This window comes from Balearica regulorum, chromosome 2 (assembly GCF_011004875.1).
Source record: "Balearica regulorum gibbericeps isolate bBalReg1 chromosome 2, bBalReg1.pri, whole genome shotgun sequence".
Classification (NCBI taxonomy): domain Eukaryota; kingdom Metazoa; phylum Chordata; class Aves; order Gruiformes; family Gruidae; genus Balearica; species Balearica regulorum.
The window spans coordinates 37,465,431-37,483,693 of record NC_046185.1 but is presented as its reverse complement, the minus strand read 5'-3'; the positions used below and the strand labels follow the sequence as shown (position 1 = coordinate 37,483,693).

At 36.7% G+C, this 18,263-nt stretch overlaps 1 protein-coding gene across 4 annotated transcripts in view; it reads left to right on the top strand.

The window, feature by feature from the left end:
- Positions 1-18,263, top strand: part of C2H8orf34 (chromosome 2 C8orf34 homolog) — a 201,662-nt gene that overhangs the window by 38,111 nt on the left and 145,288 nt on the right. For 3 of the 4 annotated variants that reach the window (XM_075743927.1, XM_075743925.1, XM_075743926.1), the window contains exon 4: positions 6,532-6,660. The exons of the other annotated variant lie outside the window; for it this stretch is intronic. In XM_075743927.1, the coding sequence (XP_075600042.1) occupies positions 6,532-6,660 (129 nt within the window). The remainder of the gene's footprint in view (positions 1-6,531; positions 6,661-18,263) is intronic. 4 annotated transcript variants of the gene reach the window in all.

The window sequence follows — 18,263 nt, the reverse complement described above, 5'->3', positions numbered from 1 at the left end:
ATCATACATGTCTGATCAGATCAACCTGATTGCCCCCTTTAGATGAAATAACTGGACCTGTAATCAAAGAGCAGTGGATGTTTCATACCTTGACTTCAGCAAAACCTTTGTCAGTCTCCCATAGTATCCTTATAACTCAGTTGGTGAGATATGGACTGGATAAGTGGACAACAAGATGTGTGGAAAGTCGGATTCAAGGGATTGTGACTGGCAATGCAAAGTCCAGTCAGAAAGCCTATCACTAGTGGCATGCTTAAGGGACTGGTACTGAGACCAATACCATTTAAAAGTCTTTCTTAATGTCCTGGATGATGAGGTAGAATGTTCTCTTAGCAGGTTGTCAGGTGAGACCAAATTATGGGAAGCAGTTGGTATTTTGGGTAGCAGGGCTGCTATTCAAAGCGACCTCAACAGGATTGAGGAATGGATTGAGAAGAACCTCATGAAGTTCAACACAGGCAAATTCAAAATCCCGCATCTTGGAAGGAATAACCCTGAGCAGTAGTATAAAATGGGGTTTGAATGGCTGGAAAGTCGCTTTGCAGAAAAAGACCTGGGATGCTGGTGGACAAGAACTTGAATATGAACCAGATGTAGCTGTGTGCTCTTGCAGCACTCAAGGTGAGCTGCATACTAGGCTGTGTTAGCAAGAGTATAACCAGCAGAGTTTGTCTCACACTTTTGAGATGGCATCTGGAGTATGTCATGCTAGGCAATGGTGTACTGGAGCAAGTCTAATGGAAGTACACCAAGATGATGAGAGGGCTAGAGCACGTGATGGACAAGGAAAAGCTGAAGGAAATCGGTTTGTTCATCCTGAAGAAATGAAAGCTAAGGGGAGATTTCATTGTCATCATCAACTATTACACTGGAGGGTGGTAGAGAAGACAGACAGATTCTTCCTGAAGGTGTGTGGTGAAAAGACAAGAGGCAACAAAAATTATACTGTGAGGTTGGTCAAACACTGAAACAGGTTTTCCAGAGAGGCTGTGGAATCTCCATCCTGGGAGACGCTCAAAACTCAGCTGGATAGTCTGAGCAACCAGCCCCCAATGGATCAGTTTTGAGCAGCAGGTTGGAGTAGAAGACTTTCAGAGGTCCTTTCAAGCCTAATTATCATCTGATCCCATGCTTTTCTGTTTATGCCCTTTCCTATTTTTTTGTCCATACCATTGTTGTAAACCTTGATTCCTCCTATTATTTTCATGACTTACCCTTGCAAATACTTGTCTCTGAACTTTTTGAAAATACCTTATGTATTTGAACGACATTTTTTTAATTGCTATCAGAGAGGCTGGTTTCAGCCATGTGCTTTTTTGCCATGTCTTACTTCTCTTATCTTCTGCCAACAAAAATTAATACTGACTTTTTAAGACTTTTTTTGCTGAGTTTTTGCCAAAATCAGTGAATACTGTATGCCCCTTCAGCCACTCAAATCAGCAGAAAGCAAGCATGTTCAGAAGCTGTTTGTTACTCTGTCCAGACATGCACAACATATTCCATTTCTTTTGTGCCTTCAACTTGTACTTGAAAACATTTTTGGGTGTCATTGTACATTTTTTTCCAAAGCCTCTCCAAAGAGGTAGTAAGGACTCATCTGAGAAACAGAATGTTTTGGGCCTGCTGAGACCTAAAGATTTGCTCTCAGAATTGTGTTTCAAACCAACCAACCAACCAACCAACCAACCCACCCCCATACCCAACAAACTAAAAAGCCCCCAAAACTGCCAAAACAAACCCAAAATTCAATGTAGTCCATCAGCTGTAATACATTCTGTTGCAGAGCTTTTGTCTTACAACTATCTTGTTCAAATGATCCTGAACTTGTAAGTTTATTCGGAACTGAGAATTGTCATTTCATAGGAATCTTTGAAAACATCAAGAGAATTGATTTATTTAATTAGGAAATACTTTCTTTCCTTCAGCAGAGATGATGTTGACTGCAGCATGCATGTTATTCCTGTACAGATACTGCTTCCTTATGCATTCAACTTTTTTACTGGAAAGATTGCTCCAGTCCCTCCTCCTGCCTGTTATGATCTCAGTCGAACCTGAAACAAACACACAAACAAGAAGCCCTGTTATCTAAGGGCTACCGACCACTTGTTTGGTGTGTGCAAAAACATAATTAAGCAGAACTTGCTGTTGTCTGGCAAAGAGGCTTGAAACAAGGGCTCTCTGTGTGTGTGTGCTTGTGTATATATCAATATAGTTAATGAAATGTTTAGGCAATCACATTCTGTATTTGAAGAAGAACAAATTCGGAAGTTTCTAAATAGTTTGTGAAACAGACTTCTTTCTTCCCAGCTAGCTACTTATAGGCAAAGTAGGTTGATCTCTTCACCACCTTCATATTAAATCAAATCACAGATCATCCTTTCACTCTGATTTGGTTCACCATTCTCACCATATCCCATTTACAATTATAACGTTGTGTACTTGTAATTACCCTTGGTCAGTCTAGGGCTCTAGGCCATCATTCTCTTAGCCTTTTAATATCCAGGTACTTTGTAAAACAGTTTGGCTGTATTATAAATGATTCTAATCTGAATGCTGTTGTGAGATTTAAATGCATAAGTAATTTTATGCTCAATAATCACACACATATTTCTGTTCTTTGAGATGTAAGATGGTCATACAATGGATTAATGAAATGTAAGATTTAATGAGCAACTGGTCTGATTCTGTCTGCAAATCATGTCTTGAAAAGACACGTATATGTAGATAAAACCAGTACTGATCTTGTACCATCATCCAGTAGAAAATAAAGGTCTGCTGATTTGTGACAGAATTCATAACACGTCTGCGAATTAATCTGATGTGCATTTGTTGGGGGGGGTGCACCACCAGAAAATCAGAAATACTGGAAAACACATCTTTGCAGTCTTCTCAGATGAGATGGGGAAATCTCAGCTCTATAAAGGGAAAACCTCAATATTTCTATACAAATGTTACGATGTAGATGTAATAAATCTTCTGAATTGTAGGCAAATAATTTCAAGAGAAAGTGTTGTGTAAATCTCTCAAATAACAGAGTTGAGGTTGAGGCAGGTAATGTGATGAGGGATGTAAAATTACTGACATGATGTTTTTGAGGAATGAGTGAGTATAATAAAGAAGTCAGAATATTATGGAAGGATTTTACTAAGTATGTAGTGACATATGCATGGAAATGATATATGATGGACTTCATACATAGAGAAGAAGATCATGTGTTTCAAAAGATCTCATGGAAGGGTCATATGGTCTTTATAGATTTCTGCATGCTTCATAAAAAGCCATCCATTTGAAAATGACCAATGCTGCTTGATCTTATAGATGGGAAGATACAAGTTTATACTTTAAAAACCAAAATTTTGTAAGCAAGCAGAAAATGAACCTTGAAAGGAGAGACATGCTACATGCTGTAATGAAGTAGATTTTAGTTTTAATATCCATTCATTAGTTGGAAGAGTTGGTAAGTAAGAACAACTGTGTCTTCTCTAGAAGTAATAAACATTTCAGTCATTTGTAATTCTGCTTAACTTCCCCCTCAGTTTTGGTTCAATAGAATGAACCAAACTCATTGCTGAAACAAATTCTGTTTAAACTCAGAAATGTTCCATGACAGCATATCTGCTGTGATACATTTTCACTGAAGTACAAAATGGTTCACTGAAACCCAGACTTTCATACACCAGCATGCAGAGCAGATTTCCACCATGTTTTTGACTGATTTCCCACCATCCATCTAGTGAGATGCAGTCCAAGTTTCCTGTGTTTGTGGGACATTTCTCTGAAACTAGAGACCAGGCCATTGTCTCTTGACAAGTTTCCCAACTTCCCAAGGATAGAATCTTTGTACTCTCATTTTTGTGATGCAGATTGGTCCCTATACTTGGCAGTTGCTGATCCTGGAAGCTCCACAGCTGTTGAGTAGAACTTATGTTTGTTTCATTCAGCTTCGTTCCCATGACAAATTTTATTTCAAAATCGCATGGTTTCTCACAAATTCTGTCCTTTGGTATTTTGAAAAATGTAGTTTATTTCAAATTGACATGTCAAATTCCAGCTTGTTGAAATTTTCTGCAACCTGAAAGCCCTAAGGTTTTTCTTTGTACATGGTTTTACTATATTAAATTATTGCCTGTTTGTATTTTGGTGGTACTGTGAGATTTCTGCAGCATGGTGAGTTCAGTACAGAGAAAGAAAAGTCTGTCAAACTGTTAGTAGGCTAGAGTGAGTGACACTGTAGAATATAGTCTTGGTACACTGAAGGGAGAAGATGACTTGGCTGAAAAAGCAGGCAGTAAAGGAGCATGTGATCTCAATATAAAACAAAGGTGAGTGAAAATAGAGCCACCTCATTATAGAATTTCTTTTCTAGTTTTCTAAATATTTATATTTACAATTAGTAAAAGTTTTGAAAAAATACTAGATGGACCATTTTATTTTCTGTAAATAAGAAAAAGGATGACAAATACTGAAGTCGTGCTGTTTAATTTAATTATGTTACGATCTATGAATGGAGGCAATTTTTGGTCACACAAAAATTTAAATAACTATGAATGAATATAGTGGTTCCTTAACCAGGGAATTTTAAATTAAATTATTGGCATTTAAAAGTATCAACGAAAATTATAAGCTGTCCATCTGAGTAGAGGCTGGTCATACCCTAATACCTTAAGGCCTATATCTATTCACTAGGAACCACCATAGCTCATTACTTCCATTGTCCTCAGAAGGAAAGACATGACTTGTCTTTTTTGAACGCAAAGGAGAACTGGACTCTGACACTCCAAATTCTTCCCCTCTTCGCTTCTCTTTATTGAGGCTTCCTGTGTCTCTTTCCTCCTACTCTTATCTCTGTAGGTCATTTTTAATGTCTCCTTTGTCTTCTGTCTTTGAGAATGTCTGTAATTGCAGTCTAATGTATTAATTTCCCTAATACTTACTCAGGTTCCTGACTGGGTGTTACAGATCAGAATATTCTCTGGGTTGTCAGACTCTGTATAGGTCTGGTGTGAAGATGGCTTGGTTTATGTCTATGGGCGATGGAATCACATTCTTTGTGACAGAAGGACTTAAACATTCCACTGCCCCATTTCTTTACCTGGAAAAGATGGCTATTGACTTAACTTCAACTTTCCCTTGTGGAGTTGATCCAAAGTGGAGCAGATTCTATATTCACACAGAGGACAGTCAGCAATAAAGCAAGTTTCAGTAGCAACAGTTATTTAGCACATTTTGTCATACCTACCAGAACTTGAAGTCTGAGCATAATTTCCCCTTACCATCATAAAAGCACTCTGAAATTCCAAATGATAAAAAGATACCACTTTTTTTTTGCATGATCTGTAGGAGTCTGCAAGTTTGCTTCTTGGCGTGTAATGAAAATGAATTTTGTAAGCGTAAATTAGTTGAGAGCTGTCAAAATAGTAAATAAAAATTTCAAAGCTGGCCAGGATATATTGGACATTATAGGCTTCGTTTTTGAAGATATTTTTAAGTGAGTCATTAGCAACCATTGATAAATGCAACTGATCCTTTCTGTTGGGAATGTGGACTAGGCATCATCATCTTCACACCAGCATGTGCAGTTCTCAGCACAGCAATGCTGTCTTTGGAGACAGCCCAACAATTGCATTTGGTGGTGAAGGCAGCAGATCGCTTAGTTCAGAACACTGGCAAAAAGAACATGTTAAACTGCAGTTCCAGAGACAGCATCATTTTGGCTTTCATTTCTACAAATCATTCAAAATGTTCATATTAGTCAATGCAGCTGTGTTCCTTGTGGGTCTTACATATCTCAGAAACTCCTTCTCTTCTTTCCTGCCGTTGTAGATAAAGTTAGCTCAGCAGTTGAGAAACCATTACTTTAAAATTAAATCAAAGTCTTGGTAATAGATAATGAATAAGAGACTAAGCTCAAGATTGTGCTTCACAAAGATCGAGTTTGTTTAATTATTAGAATAAAGATTATGGGCTGTGCAGCATGAACAATAGGGACATACTTTGTTTCACTGTTTTTATGAACTGTGTTATCTACACTGTATGATTTTTTTAAAAGAATTGTATATACATGTTGTTTTAAAAGCTTTATCTAAAATATTTATTTTTCCTTTTTGATAAAATCAGTAGGAAAGCCAAAAGTACCAGTTACTCATTTTCATTTTGACATTTTTCCTTATTGGCGCTTAGGACACACTACTGTATTTTCATATAAATGAAGTACCTTTATATGCAATATTTTTGTTACATTTTTCTGTTATTGCATTATTTTAATTATTTTTAATTGTTAATATTAATTATTCCTGTTTACCAACTAATTCAGTCACAAGAATCTACCCAAGTATGCATTTGTTCGTAGATGTTTTCATTTTTACTTCACAGTGACTGAAGAAAGTATTTCCAGCTCTTAAAATAGGAGGATAGTTAAGTAATTTCCACTCAAGTTACTTGAGCTTGTAAACTCATTGTGCAGTTTTTTTTCTACTGTAGGAGTCTGAACTACCAAATCTAAACTTCATCTATATATCTGTGTACATTTAGTGCCAAGGTCAATAGAGCATCCTAAATGGGATTGGAGGACAAAACCGGAGAACCATGATTTTGATGAACTAAATCATATTCTTCAAGAGAGCAAAAAACTTGGAAAAGCCCTTGAGAATCTGTCTCGCAGTAAGTTGATTGATTTTAGTTTTTTAATGTAACCATGCAGCCTGAACTGTAATTTGGAGGTACATATCAAGAAGGTGGTCTTCTACTCAATGAAGACCAAGTTCATTGACATCAGCAGTTACATTCCTGATGATGAGGTTTACAGAATGTCTGAGATAATTTAGCAGCTCTCCTGCTGACTGCAACTACTTTCCCTGCACCTCCTTTTTTGTTACATTAGTTTTCTGCCAGTTTAGTGAGCTGAATTATCTCATCAAGAGATCAACACAAGAGGCCGGTTTACAGAAAATGGTGGGAACGTGCAGCAATGAGACTGCTCCTTTGGGAGGTAGCAGTTAGAATCGATTAGCCTTTGTGAAACCTTAACCTCATTGATGGAGATCAGACCTGTCATTGAAAAATAATTAGGTGTTTTGTATCCTTGGCCCCAATTAATTCCTTCCAGTTTTCAAAAGCAATTCAAAGAAATATTTAACGCATCTCAAATAAATACCCAAAAACATGGTAGCCAACTATTTCGTAACGAAACTGAAGTATTATCCCTTAAAAGACAAAGTCAAACAGGAGCAGTGTTTAAAAGTAGCATGCTCATGTAAGGACTAGCTCTGAGAATTACTGGATATGATGAAGATTAGCGCTTTTTTTTTTCTTTTTCTTTCCTGGAGAAGAGAATTCTGAGGTACATTGGTGGGAGCATACACTACTGAAAATTATTGAAATATGAAAAGTACTCTCTGCCATGGTACATGAAAACTAAGTATGTACCGTGGTCTGGGAGGCATTTGAATGAGAAATATTTTCTTTCTCCTCTCATTAAATTTTGTCCGTGGCACTTCTTGATTCACTGGAGAAATTGCAGATGATGAGATTAGAAACAGAGCTGAATAAAGAATGGAAGATCTGTTTTGTGGAGAATTTTGAAATTCAGCATTCTTCTAAATTCTGTCAAATACCAAAAACTAGTTTGCCCAAATTCCTTCTCTCCCAAATGATTTAGGTTGATCACAACAATGACATTCTGACCGATTTTCATATTTATATTAATTATAGTAGTATAGTTACAGGACTCTTCTCAAATTCATTTCTAGTAAATTGGTCTGTCTGCTTCTAAGGAGCTAAACCACCTCCAATGAGGGGCTCTGATTTGCAGCCCCACCATTGCCTGGCTGTGTTACTGTGATGGGTGTGACTGTCATTTTCAAGCCTTTCTCCTTTAGAGACTTCTAACCAAGGTTAACACAGATACAGGAACTGTTTGGGTTTTTTTTTTCAGAAAGGGTTATTTATTCACTGTCTGGAGATACAAACCAATCAGTGAGAGTTCAATAATAAAGGGCTAAATCCATTCTTCAGTCCTACATCTTTGTCTTTCCTTGTGAATATTGTGTAGGTTCCACTGAGCTCTGGCTTCCTTATACCTAAAATACAGTTTGCAGCATTTTGTACCTCTCTTTGCCACAGAGTTTTCTAACTGCAGCAAAACACTGCAGCTCTTCTGGGTCCTATACTTGGACTGGAGGTGAATGTACCTGGTCAGTGTTGTTGGAGTCAGATTTTCATAGAGTTATTTCACAAATTAAACATTCTTCACTATTTCTTGCTAGTACTTGATGTTTTCTGATGATTTATCAAGATAATATGGAATTTTAATCCTGTCCCCCAGAGTGCTTTAAATCACTTGCAGCCTGATACTAAGTTCACTTTCATAAATGTGCTCTCTATTTCTTCATCCAGATCATTAACGGAAATATTGTCAGGCCTCTTCATGATTCCATTTCAGATCTGACAACCAGCCCTTGAAAGCTACTCAGTAAGTGTGTTTTTTCCCACCAGATGTTTATCTACCTTGCAGTGATTTCACCTAGAATGTAATTCTCTAATTTGTTTACTGGAGTATCATCTAGAACAGTAAACAAAGTCTTATTATAGCTGAAGTATTTTACATCTACTTTCTCCTTTTAAACACTAGGCAAGTTTCCCACTTGAGAAAGCAATTAGACTGATTTGATGTGATTCATTCTTGATAAGTTCATGTCGGCTGGTTCTCATCACCTTTCCTATCTGTTAGATGTTGATAAATTGTTTATTTAACAGTTTTGTCAAATATTCTTGCTGCTGTCAGATTTAGGCTTGCTGGTTAGTAGTTCCCCGCATCTTCCCTTTTTTCTTTCTGAAGAAAGATATGATAATTGCCCTTTTCTGTCCTCTCCATTCCTGAAAGACTGTTGCTAATGGATTAGAGGTTTCTTCAGCTAGTTAGTTAAGTGCTCCACAGTGAATTTAACAAGATTCTGCCAACTTGAATGTATCTAAAAGTCATCAGAATATCTTTCAGCTTTCCATCATCTGGCTTGCAGTTTTTCCTCTTAAAATCACTAGCATTAAGCAGCTGGCCACAATTAATTTTTTTGTAAAGACTGAAGCAGTGGAAGTATTGAACACTGGGATCTCTATGTATCATCTGTTATTTGCTTTCCTTCTCTTTGATGTAGTAGTTCTGTATTTTACTTTGTCCTCCTTTCCTAGTGTATTTATAGTATCTTTTCTTGTGGCTTTTTTTGTTCTTTGATAGTTGTTACTCATTTTGCAGTTTAGCCTTTTTGGTTGTATCATGTAAACACTTGCACCAGATTAATTCTAAGCTATATGTCCTTGTTTCCCATTTTTGTACTCCTGATTTTCAGATCATTTCAGAAGATAAATTTGTTCTGTGCTATGACTTCTTACATGTTAGGATGGTATAAAAATTCAAAATTAAAAATGTGAAATGTTTGGGAAAAAAAGAAATTATTTTGAAAATAAATGTGATTTTATTGTTCACCCAAAGGTAGAATACAGATTGCACATAGAAAATATCTTAGAGAGTTTCAGTGAATAGACATGTCTGGAACTTTAGAAGTATAAGACACGTGCAAGTCATTCAGTGCTGTACCCAAACAAGCATCCCATGTAGTGAATTCTACAAAAGTCATGATAAGGTCCCATAGCTACCTTCTCCAGTGTTAATGCTTCTTTTGGGCAGGCTAGTCAGTGCTTTTGATTCTACAAGCATGTCCGTGAAGTCTGTGAGTCTAATGCTGCAGCTGATACCAACCTTGTTTCGAAGCAGTATGGGACAGGCACCGGACTCAACAAATAGTTGAGTACGCAAATGATCACAGCACCCTCTCATTTCATTCAGTATTTTAACAGGGAAGAGTGCCACATAAAAGCAGATGTTTGAAGTTAATTCAATTTTCCATCGAGTCCTGGAATTCTTTTCCATTTTTAAAGATAAGCTTTGGATCTTGTATTGGGTTTCCAGGGCTTCATTGACTGCTATGCAACTGACACAGCCTGTGAATTAAACTCTAGTTTCTATTGCTTCATTCACTATGCAGTCTAGATATGTGCTTTGGGACAAACCCGTGCCCTTCACACAAAATTAAAACTGCCTGAAAGCTGTGGAAGGTGAGGCTCAGGCACCTGGATGTCTGGTCTCTCCTATGTTCAGTCCTTCTAGTGATTAAAACTATACTTCCTTGTTTTTGGTGCCCTCCTCCCAAGCCCCATCAAGAGGATATGTGAGTAATTCTGTGCTGCAGTAGATGTGAGAAACCAAAAGTGACTTCATACTCAATGTTAAAAGTATGTTATGATTTTTTGAGAGAGTGGAGAAGAGTATTGCCATAATTATAGTGTAAGTGTGTTGGAGCTAGGTGATTTAAGTATGCCATTTTCCAGAGGCCTACTCATGTGGGAAACCTGGGTTTTATTTGCTTCACCAATCAGCTGTCTGTCATTTAAGTTGATTTTGAACTATCAAGTCAACTATTTTGGGGAGATTTTGGTATGTGAAGCAACACACAGGAATATACTGCATTTGCCTTGTGCATTGTTTGTTTTCTTTGGTTGCAAGGTCTCTCATCTTTATTGCCGCCATCCTTTTTCCTCAGCTGATCATAAGTAAGAAAAAAAAGTTCCATGCTGTTTCAAACGTATGCTCTTGTATTTCCCCTTCTGACCTGTTTGCCTTTCACAGAGAGTTAAAATCTCCTGTATAGCTAAGGATCTTGCTCATGAATATACCTGTCTTTACTCCCCATCTTCTGAGGATGGAAAAATAGATGACAGGAGATGGAAAACAGTGAATTATGAGTGTTCTGAGTGGGAAAAATAAGGACTAAATTAGCAAGAGCTAGCTGCAGAATAGATATGAAGTCGGCCTGCTTTGTGAACAACTTTACATCTGTTACATGAACAGTTAAGGATTAGAGTGCATATTGAAAATGTGTGCATATTGGATGTTTCAATTTACACATGGTAACAGCATTTGATGACACTCAATGTGTTCTACTGTGAGATAGGTACTTTTTCATAATTACACATAGCCTTTCAACAGAGATAACCAACATTTTGTTAGTAATTTTTGAATCCATGTTAAGGCCAGGTGTATACTGCAAATCAGAGGGGAAGAAACAAATTTATCATGCTTTGAATTCAATGATATTCTCAGGTCAGAAAATGGTAGTAAGTTAATATTAACCAAAGCTATTTGAGAACCAGTCCAAGTCAGTTAGATGGAGGGAATCCCAGAAATAACAGTATCTAGCTATAACCAAAAAGTACTCTTTTGTTTCTTAATTTGGAAGGGGAGTAATCAGTAATTAGTAAATTAGAAACCCATGTGCGATCTAGTAGGAAATATTACTGGAAACCATAAAGAATCATAGAATCATAGAGTGGTTGAGGTTGGAAGGGACCTCTGGACTTCATCTAGTCCAACCCCCCCTGCAGGACCACCTAGAGCCAGTTGTTCAGGACAACGTCCATGGCTCTTGAATATCTCCAACAACGAAAGATCTCTGAGTCCTTCCAGAGTATCTCAAACAGTTATTTCTCATAATGTTAGAATCAGTTGATGTTGTTTATACCTAGCTTAAGACAGACAAGCATGATCTTAGCCCTTTAAGAAAAACATAAAATAGTGAAATGTAAAAGCCTAAGTTCTGTTTATCTTTTACGGGGATGAAGATCAGCAACAAGAGTAAAACTTGCATAACAATAAGGGTAGAACTAGTTCAAAAAAAGATCAGAATATGTTAACAAACCACTAAAATCATGTCCTCAGTTTTGTGGGTGAACCTGCGAGTATGTGGGATGTGAGAAGTTTAATACATACATCATGAACTACTTCAATGCATTTGGCAGTCTCTGAAACACATTAGAATGGGGTTTCATTTAGAAGCATCTACACTATAGGAAACTGTTAATGATTTACATTCTGGTTATGGGGGATGTATTTGAATGGAATACCACTAACATTTATGAGAGACCTCTGAATTTTCCCACTGAAACTAGGCATTTCTGATGATGATGATATAACTGCAAATGTACATCTACATGACATGTAACTAGACTTTTATCAATCACCTCATGAAGAGTATTGTTTTAAGACATAATACTTTAAGTTGGTTTTTTTTTCAGTTATACACAGTTGTTGATCTGAAATGGACTTTAGCCTGTAAAAATGATTTATCCATGATCAATTGAGCATCTAGCCCTAAATGTGTTGTGCTAATTGAACCACAAAACTAGTCATCAGTATTCTGTAGAGGATTTTTCCTTTCTTCTGTTCAGGCTGAACTTTAAAATCATGTTATTCTTGTGTGAGATCAATGTTTGTGATTTATTTTGAGATCGACATTTTTAGATAAGCTCAATCAAACCTTTAAGGAAGATAATTTTATCACAGTACTGCAGCTGTTATCCGATACAGCCTTTGCTCATAAAATCCATTTGCTTTTAGTGTGATGTATGAGTAATAATACAAAATAATGATATTTTCTGAGATTGAAACAGGAAGAATGTGAACATAATTATTGCTATTCAATTATAAAGTGGGGCTTATATGGCCGGGAGATCACTGTTACTTCAGTTATAAGTATCTTTTTCCTACAGATGTTAAATTTTTAATTACCTTTGCGGAGGTATTTGCTATTCTGATCTAGCCTACTCTAAGTTCCAGTACTAGAGTCTCTTTTTGAGTTAGTGTTGTCTTCTGGAACAGTACTTGGCTTGCTAAAAGTTTCCTTAACACTATTGCTGAACTGGGGTTTGTGTGACTGTCATCTCAGATATGGTACTTTCTAGTTCTTAGAAGAAGTGGGTTGTCATTCAGGGGGGTGGTAGAAGGGTGAGCTATGACTCTGTCCTTGGCTACTGGTTGTTGTGGGCTACTCCACCCTAACCAGCCTACTGCAGTGTACACCTTTCCCTAAAATCAAGAGTTCTGAAAGATTCTGCAGTTTTGATTATTCTCTTCTGAGATGACCTTGGCCTAGGAGAGTTTCTGGGACATAATATTTGGTGGATACTTTCCATTTTGTTCCTCTTTGCCTACTCACCAAACCTAATCCTGAGCTTGTATTCCCCAGTGGAGCCACTAAGAAATTCAGATATAGAAATGCTGCAAGTCTAAAGCACAATTTTTTTTGATGGAGATTAATTATTTTTATTTTTTTAAAGCCACCATGGGGAGGGGAAGTTAAATCCATGTTTCCTAGATAGTGACTATACTGATGTATAGTATGCTGATATGTTGATGCATGGTGCCTTGTAGATGATGCTGTTTCCCTTGTTCTTATATGGCTCGATGTTGGGAGGAATATTACCCTAATTCAAGATGGATACTCCTATAGCAACTTGATACACAGTTGTTTAATAATGTAAGGACATATGCCCCTCATTGGCAAGAACTCTGAGGTTTCAATTCAGTATGCTTTCACAGAAAATATCTGAGTTATTACTGGAGGAAATATGTCTAATTTTGAAAGTTGTAAAATGACTCAATGTAAGTAAAGGAATATCTATTATGACAGTCAATGACAAATCTATTATAAAGTTCCTATACAGAAATGGCTGAGCTGGTTCGGTTCTTGTATACATTGGGGTTTTTTTGAGTAATGCTTTGTTTGGTGTAACCAGAGCAACCATTTTATGTCCTTTATAATTCAAGAATGATGTGAAATAAATAATTTCAATTTACCTTATGTTTCATACATGGTGCAAACAGGTACAGGGGCTAGAATTTACTATGCTACCAGCTGCAGTATGGCATGAGGTTTTGCCATGGGAAACATAAGTACATCTGAGATGACCTGTCCCACCAGCCAGGGGACTTATGCTTTCCCTGATTCACAATGGATAGGAGAATAATGGTGGAATAATGATAATGCTGTTTCTGTCCTGGAGTTTGTTGCAGAACCTGTGATGCACTGTGAGGTTGACAGTCCAGCCATCCACAAGTTCCCTGGCCTAGACCGATCCTGAGAATGAATTTTGTCAAGTTAATCAGAGTTGCATTGGGGTTGTCTTAGTATGTCTAAACTCTGAATGTCAAAACCTGTATGTCAAATCCAGAAGGCTTTGTTTGGCAAGTAGGAAAAGTGGCTATTGGGAGCTCTGTGGCCATCTTCTGGATGTTTAGGAAAATGCATAAGCTATTTGCTCCCATTGAGCTGAATAATGGTTGTCTGGCATATATTAAAGTAGTAGCATTTTATTTTCTTATGACTGGGTACGCATTAGACTTGTCTGATGTATGTTGTGCATTTAGAAAAATGCAAATCTTAAAAAAACTCAACTAATTTTTGTTTAGTGATATCTCTTCCTATAATTATTTAAGGACCACAAATAAAAGCAAAAATGGTCGATGTCTCTCAAGTTTCATTCTTATCAGAACACCTGTTCTATAATTTCAGGTGTGTATAGCATATATTGCGAGTTTTTAAGCTACTGTAAAGCTCATCAGGAATAATGCAGCAGGCAGGGATTTTATGACTTGCCATTTCAAAAAGACTTGAACTCTTATGGTGCCTACTGTTTTGAAGATTAATTTTATGCTGTTGAATTTAGAACAATGAAGTGTAAAAATCACTCTTCAAAAAGGAATAACACCACCGAGTGGAGAGGCATTAGGTACTGGATTAATTGTATTTGCTGCAGAAGAGCAGCAACAAATAAAACTCTTCTGCTAAGAACTGCATATGAAAGAGCTAGGCATTTTTTAGACTTAGGGAATTGTTATTAATGATGTTCATTTTTCTTTTGAGAGAAGTTCATTTCCTGGTAAGCTAGAAATTAAGCAGAATGTCCTAAGTGGAAAGTCTTTACTGTGGAAGATATTCATTCTAGACTCAAAAGGGATTTTATTTCATTAAAATGGTGCAGATACATTTTGGGAGGTGGCTTTTTCATAAAAGAAGATCATAGAATCATGGAATCTTTAAGGTTGGAAAAGACCTCTAAGATCATCAAGTCCAACCATCAAGATACTGTAATGATCATCATCTTTATCTCCTCATTCTTAACCTTTGTGCCGCTGCATATTGCTGAAGGGATAGAAAATTTGGAATAGAAATCTGAGATAACCGTGTAAAGAATGGTTTTGTGTATGTATGGGCAATTTAATAATCCATGCTTATTTTGAAAAAAGGCATGACAACTGGTTTAATGTTTTAGGTATAAAAAAGCTGTAAGGTACATGGCTAGTACAATGAGATATGCTTTTGGGCTTTTGGGCAATCTGCTTAATGTAGGCATGATAATAGTAATTATAATAAATATAATAAATATTAATAAGTTGCATTGTTATTACATTGTCTGGTAGTTTCATTTAATCCTAGTGCGCCAGACCTTTCTTGAAATCAGAGAGTACCTTATTCTTCCAGTTCTCTTAAAAAAACAAGCTATTGATAGAATGAAAGCGTTGCAGTTGAGAGAGGCTATGCTAGCATGAACAGCCCCGCTCCAGATTTGTTGCTGATCAGAGATGGCAGTAGTGGCTATGGAGCATTTCTGAAGGACTGTGAAAGCACATTCAGACCAATTAGTTTATTGTTCCAGCACCCTGACAGCACAGAGGGTCATTACTCTCAAAAGTAGAAACAAGTGCCCTGAATCTGTCTCTGTAATTCACCAGACAGCTGAGTGGGCTGGGTACTTGTGATGCCTGATCAAAATTCAGCACCCTTAATTACTTGTAAAAGGGAGGATTTTTAAAGACATAAAATTGGCAGTTAGATGCCTAACTAATTCCCACTGTAAACCTTGTCTGTGAGCCTTAGCTGATGGTGGCAAGCAAACCTCTCACCCTGTTAGTCGAAATGCTGCACTTTCTCATTGCAAAAAGTAAGAATGGTAGGACTGTTGTATAGTTGTCAATAATAGTATGATATAAAACTATAGCAAATGTTGTCTGTGAGAAACAGCCACTGTGAGAGAAAGGGTAAAGCCATACTCCTTTATTTCTGAAGGCTTTGCCTTTGACATCAGACCTTCTCCAACAAAAGGAGGAGAACTTTTTCAACAGTTTCCTTCTAATCCTCTGCTCAGTGGCTGGAGGCAGAGCAATGATGAAGCAGCCCTAAAATGTCCATTCTCTACATTCATCATCATGCAGAGTCAGGCTTTAAATGCTTTAAGTTGAGGGAAGTCAGAAACAGTTGTTCCTAGTAACTTCTTTTCTAACAAAGCGATTGGATTCAAGCTTGAACAAACTAGTTGTGTCAGTTTTTCTGGTATTAGAGCTTTCTGGTAATTAGGATTAAGTTGTGATGAAAAAAGGCTACAGTTTGAGGAAGTGACTAAATCGTTAGATAAATAGTTTTAAGTGTATGGACATTTTGGCTACAGTTACGGGTGTTTTGCCTAAACCTGAAATATAGCTGTTTCAATTTAAAGTAGTTTCATGGAATGGGCTGTCCTTTTGTCTCTAGAACTCTGTGATTTTTACAATGACATCTTCCTATTTAGAATGATAAATAAAATTTATCTTTTCCTCTTTGATGTTGTATGAAAGCCACAGAGAAAAAAAATTAAAATAACTATGCAAGGTACAGATAGCACAACCAATTATTTGTTGTCAAATATGCAAAATAAGTAAAAAGAGAGTTTTCTTTTTGAAAAACACTGATCTCTGGATATTAGCAATTACATGAACCAGAAATAGCAACCATTGTTACCAATTACTTTGTAGAAATTAAAGTTTTTTAAATTATCCATGTGTTGCTTCAAAATAAAGTAACTGTCAGTAACCTATTTGAGTACCAAAATGTCAGAAGTGTGCTAAGGCTTAAGAGAATACAGAAATCTTAAATACACCTGTATGATAATTATGACTATCTCTAGTTGTGTTCTCAGGATTCAGGATTAAGGTGTTTTGCTGGGTTTGGGTTTGTTTTTTGGTTTGTTTTTTTTTTTTGTTTTTTTTTTTGTCATGGCCATATATGCAATGAGTTTAATTGTTTGAGGAACTACTTAGTGAAAACTGGAGTCCATACTATTCTACCTGAGATCTGCACCCGAAAAATCACCTCACTGTTGTCCACATTTTCTGTCCACTGCACATAGGGTGCAAGTCCCTCCTCCTCTCGATTTCAGCTCTGATATTTTGTCAGTTTGGAAACTGCAAAAGAAAATTGGTAAGAGTGGGGACACCCTAAGTTTGTTGTGCAGTAGTGTCTTGGAAGCAAAGGAGAAGCTTTTTTACACTCACCTTTTTATGGACTAATTTATCCTGGTCTCTGCTAATGGAGTTGTACTAATGAGGTTTTGTTAATGTTAAAGGAGCTGAAGCCGTAACATAAAGATCTGTATGACTGACAGTATGGTAAATCCTGCCTTCAGAAAAATCACCATGCCAAGATTACTGTAACAAGCTCATTAAGAAATTCCTTCCCAAAAATCCTTTTTCTTTTCTCTTGATACCACATCAGAGAGAGAGATAAAAAGAGTTTGCAGGTTTAATTCTGTGATTGCAAAGATAAAAGCTTTCCAAACTTTTTTTTTTTCTTAAATTTTATTTTGGCAAGATGTCCTCAGAAACTGCTATCTCTCTGCATGCTTATCTAAGAAATAGTTAGTTTTGGTGTCTTGCTACTGTTTGCAATTTAATAAAGAAGAAATTTGAGGCATTCTGGTCAATTTGATGACTCAGCTTAGTTTTCTCTAAATTCAGAGTAAATTCTGGGGAACTGATGAGACTTAGATAAAAAAGCATTTTACTAAAAGCACTCATTTAGAATATGGATGTTTTTCAATTTTATGTGCTTATATGTAACTTAATAAGAGAAGTTGGCAGAGCTTTTTGTTTGAGTCGTATAGTTTTTCCCATTTGTTATTTGATACTTTCGGTACTGATCTTTGGTTAGCAACACAGGCAGTTGAATAATAAAAGCATTTGGCATTTTTTGGGATGGTGCCTTGGAAATGGCAAGGTGATCTTTTGTAGTTTCTTTAGCTATACTTGAAAATAAATGTTTTTAACAAGTAGGTCAGCACAGGGAAAAGTTGCTCTTGCATCCATTCCCAGGTTTCAAAGACCCATTCACAGAGCATCTGTGAAAGCAGAAGAAAAGGGGACCAACCTCCAGTCTGAGGAAATCAACCCATATCAACACAAAATGAACTGTCTTAACATTATGGGAAATTGCTGAGAAAAAGTAGTTTGTCTGTTTAGAGATCGTATTTGTGGTTGTAAGATGGATTCACCTCGGTTATGCAAAATACATCCAATGTGATGGAGAGCTGGTTGATGGAAATCAGGTTTTCAAAGTTGAAGT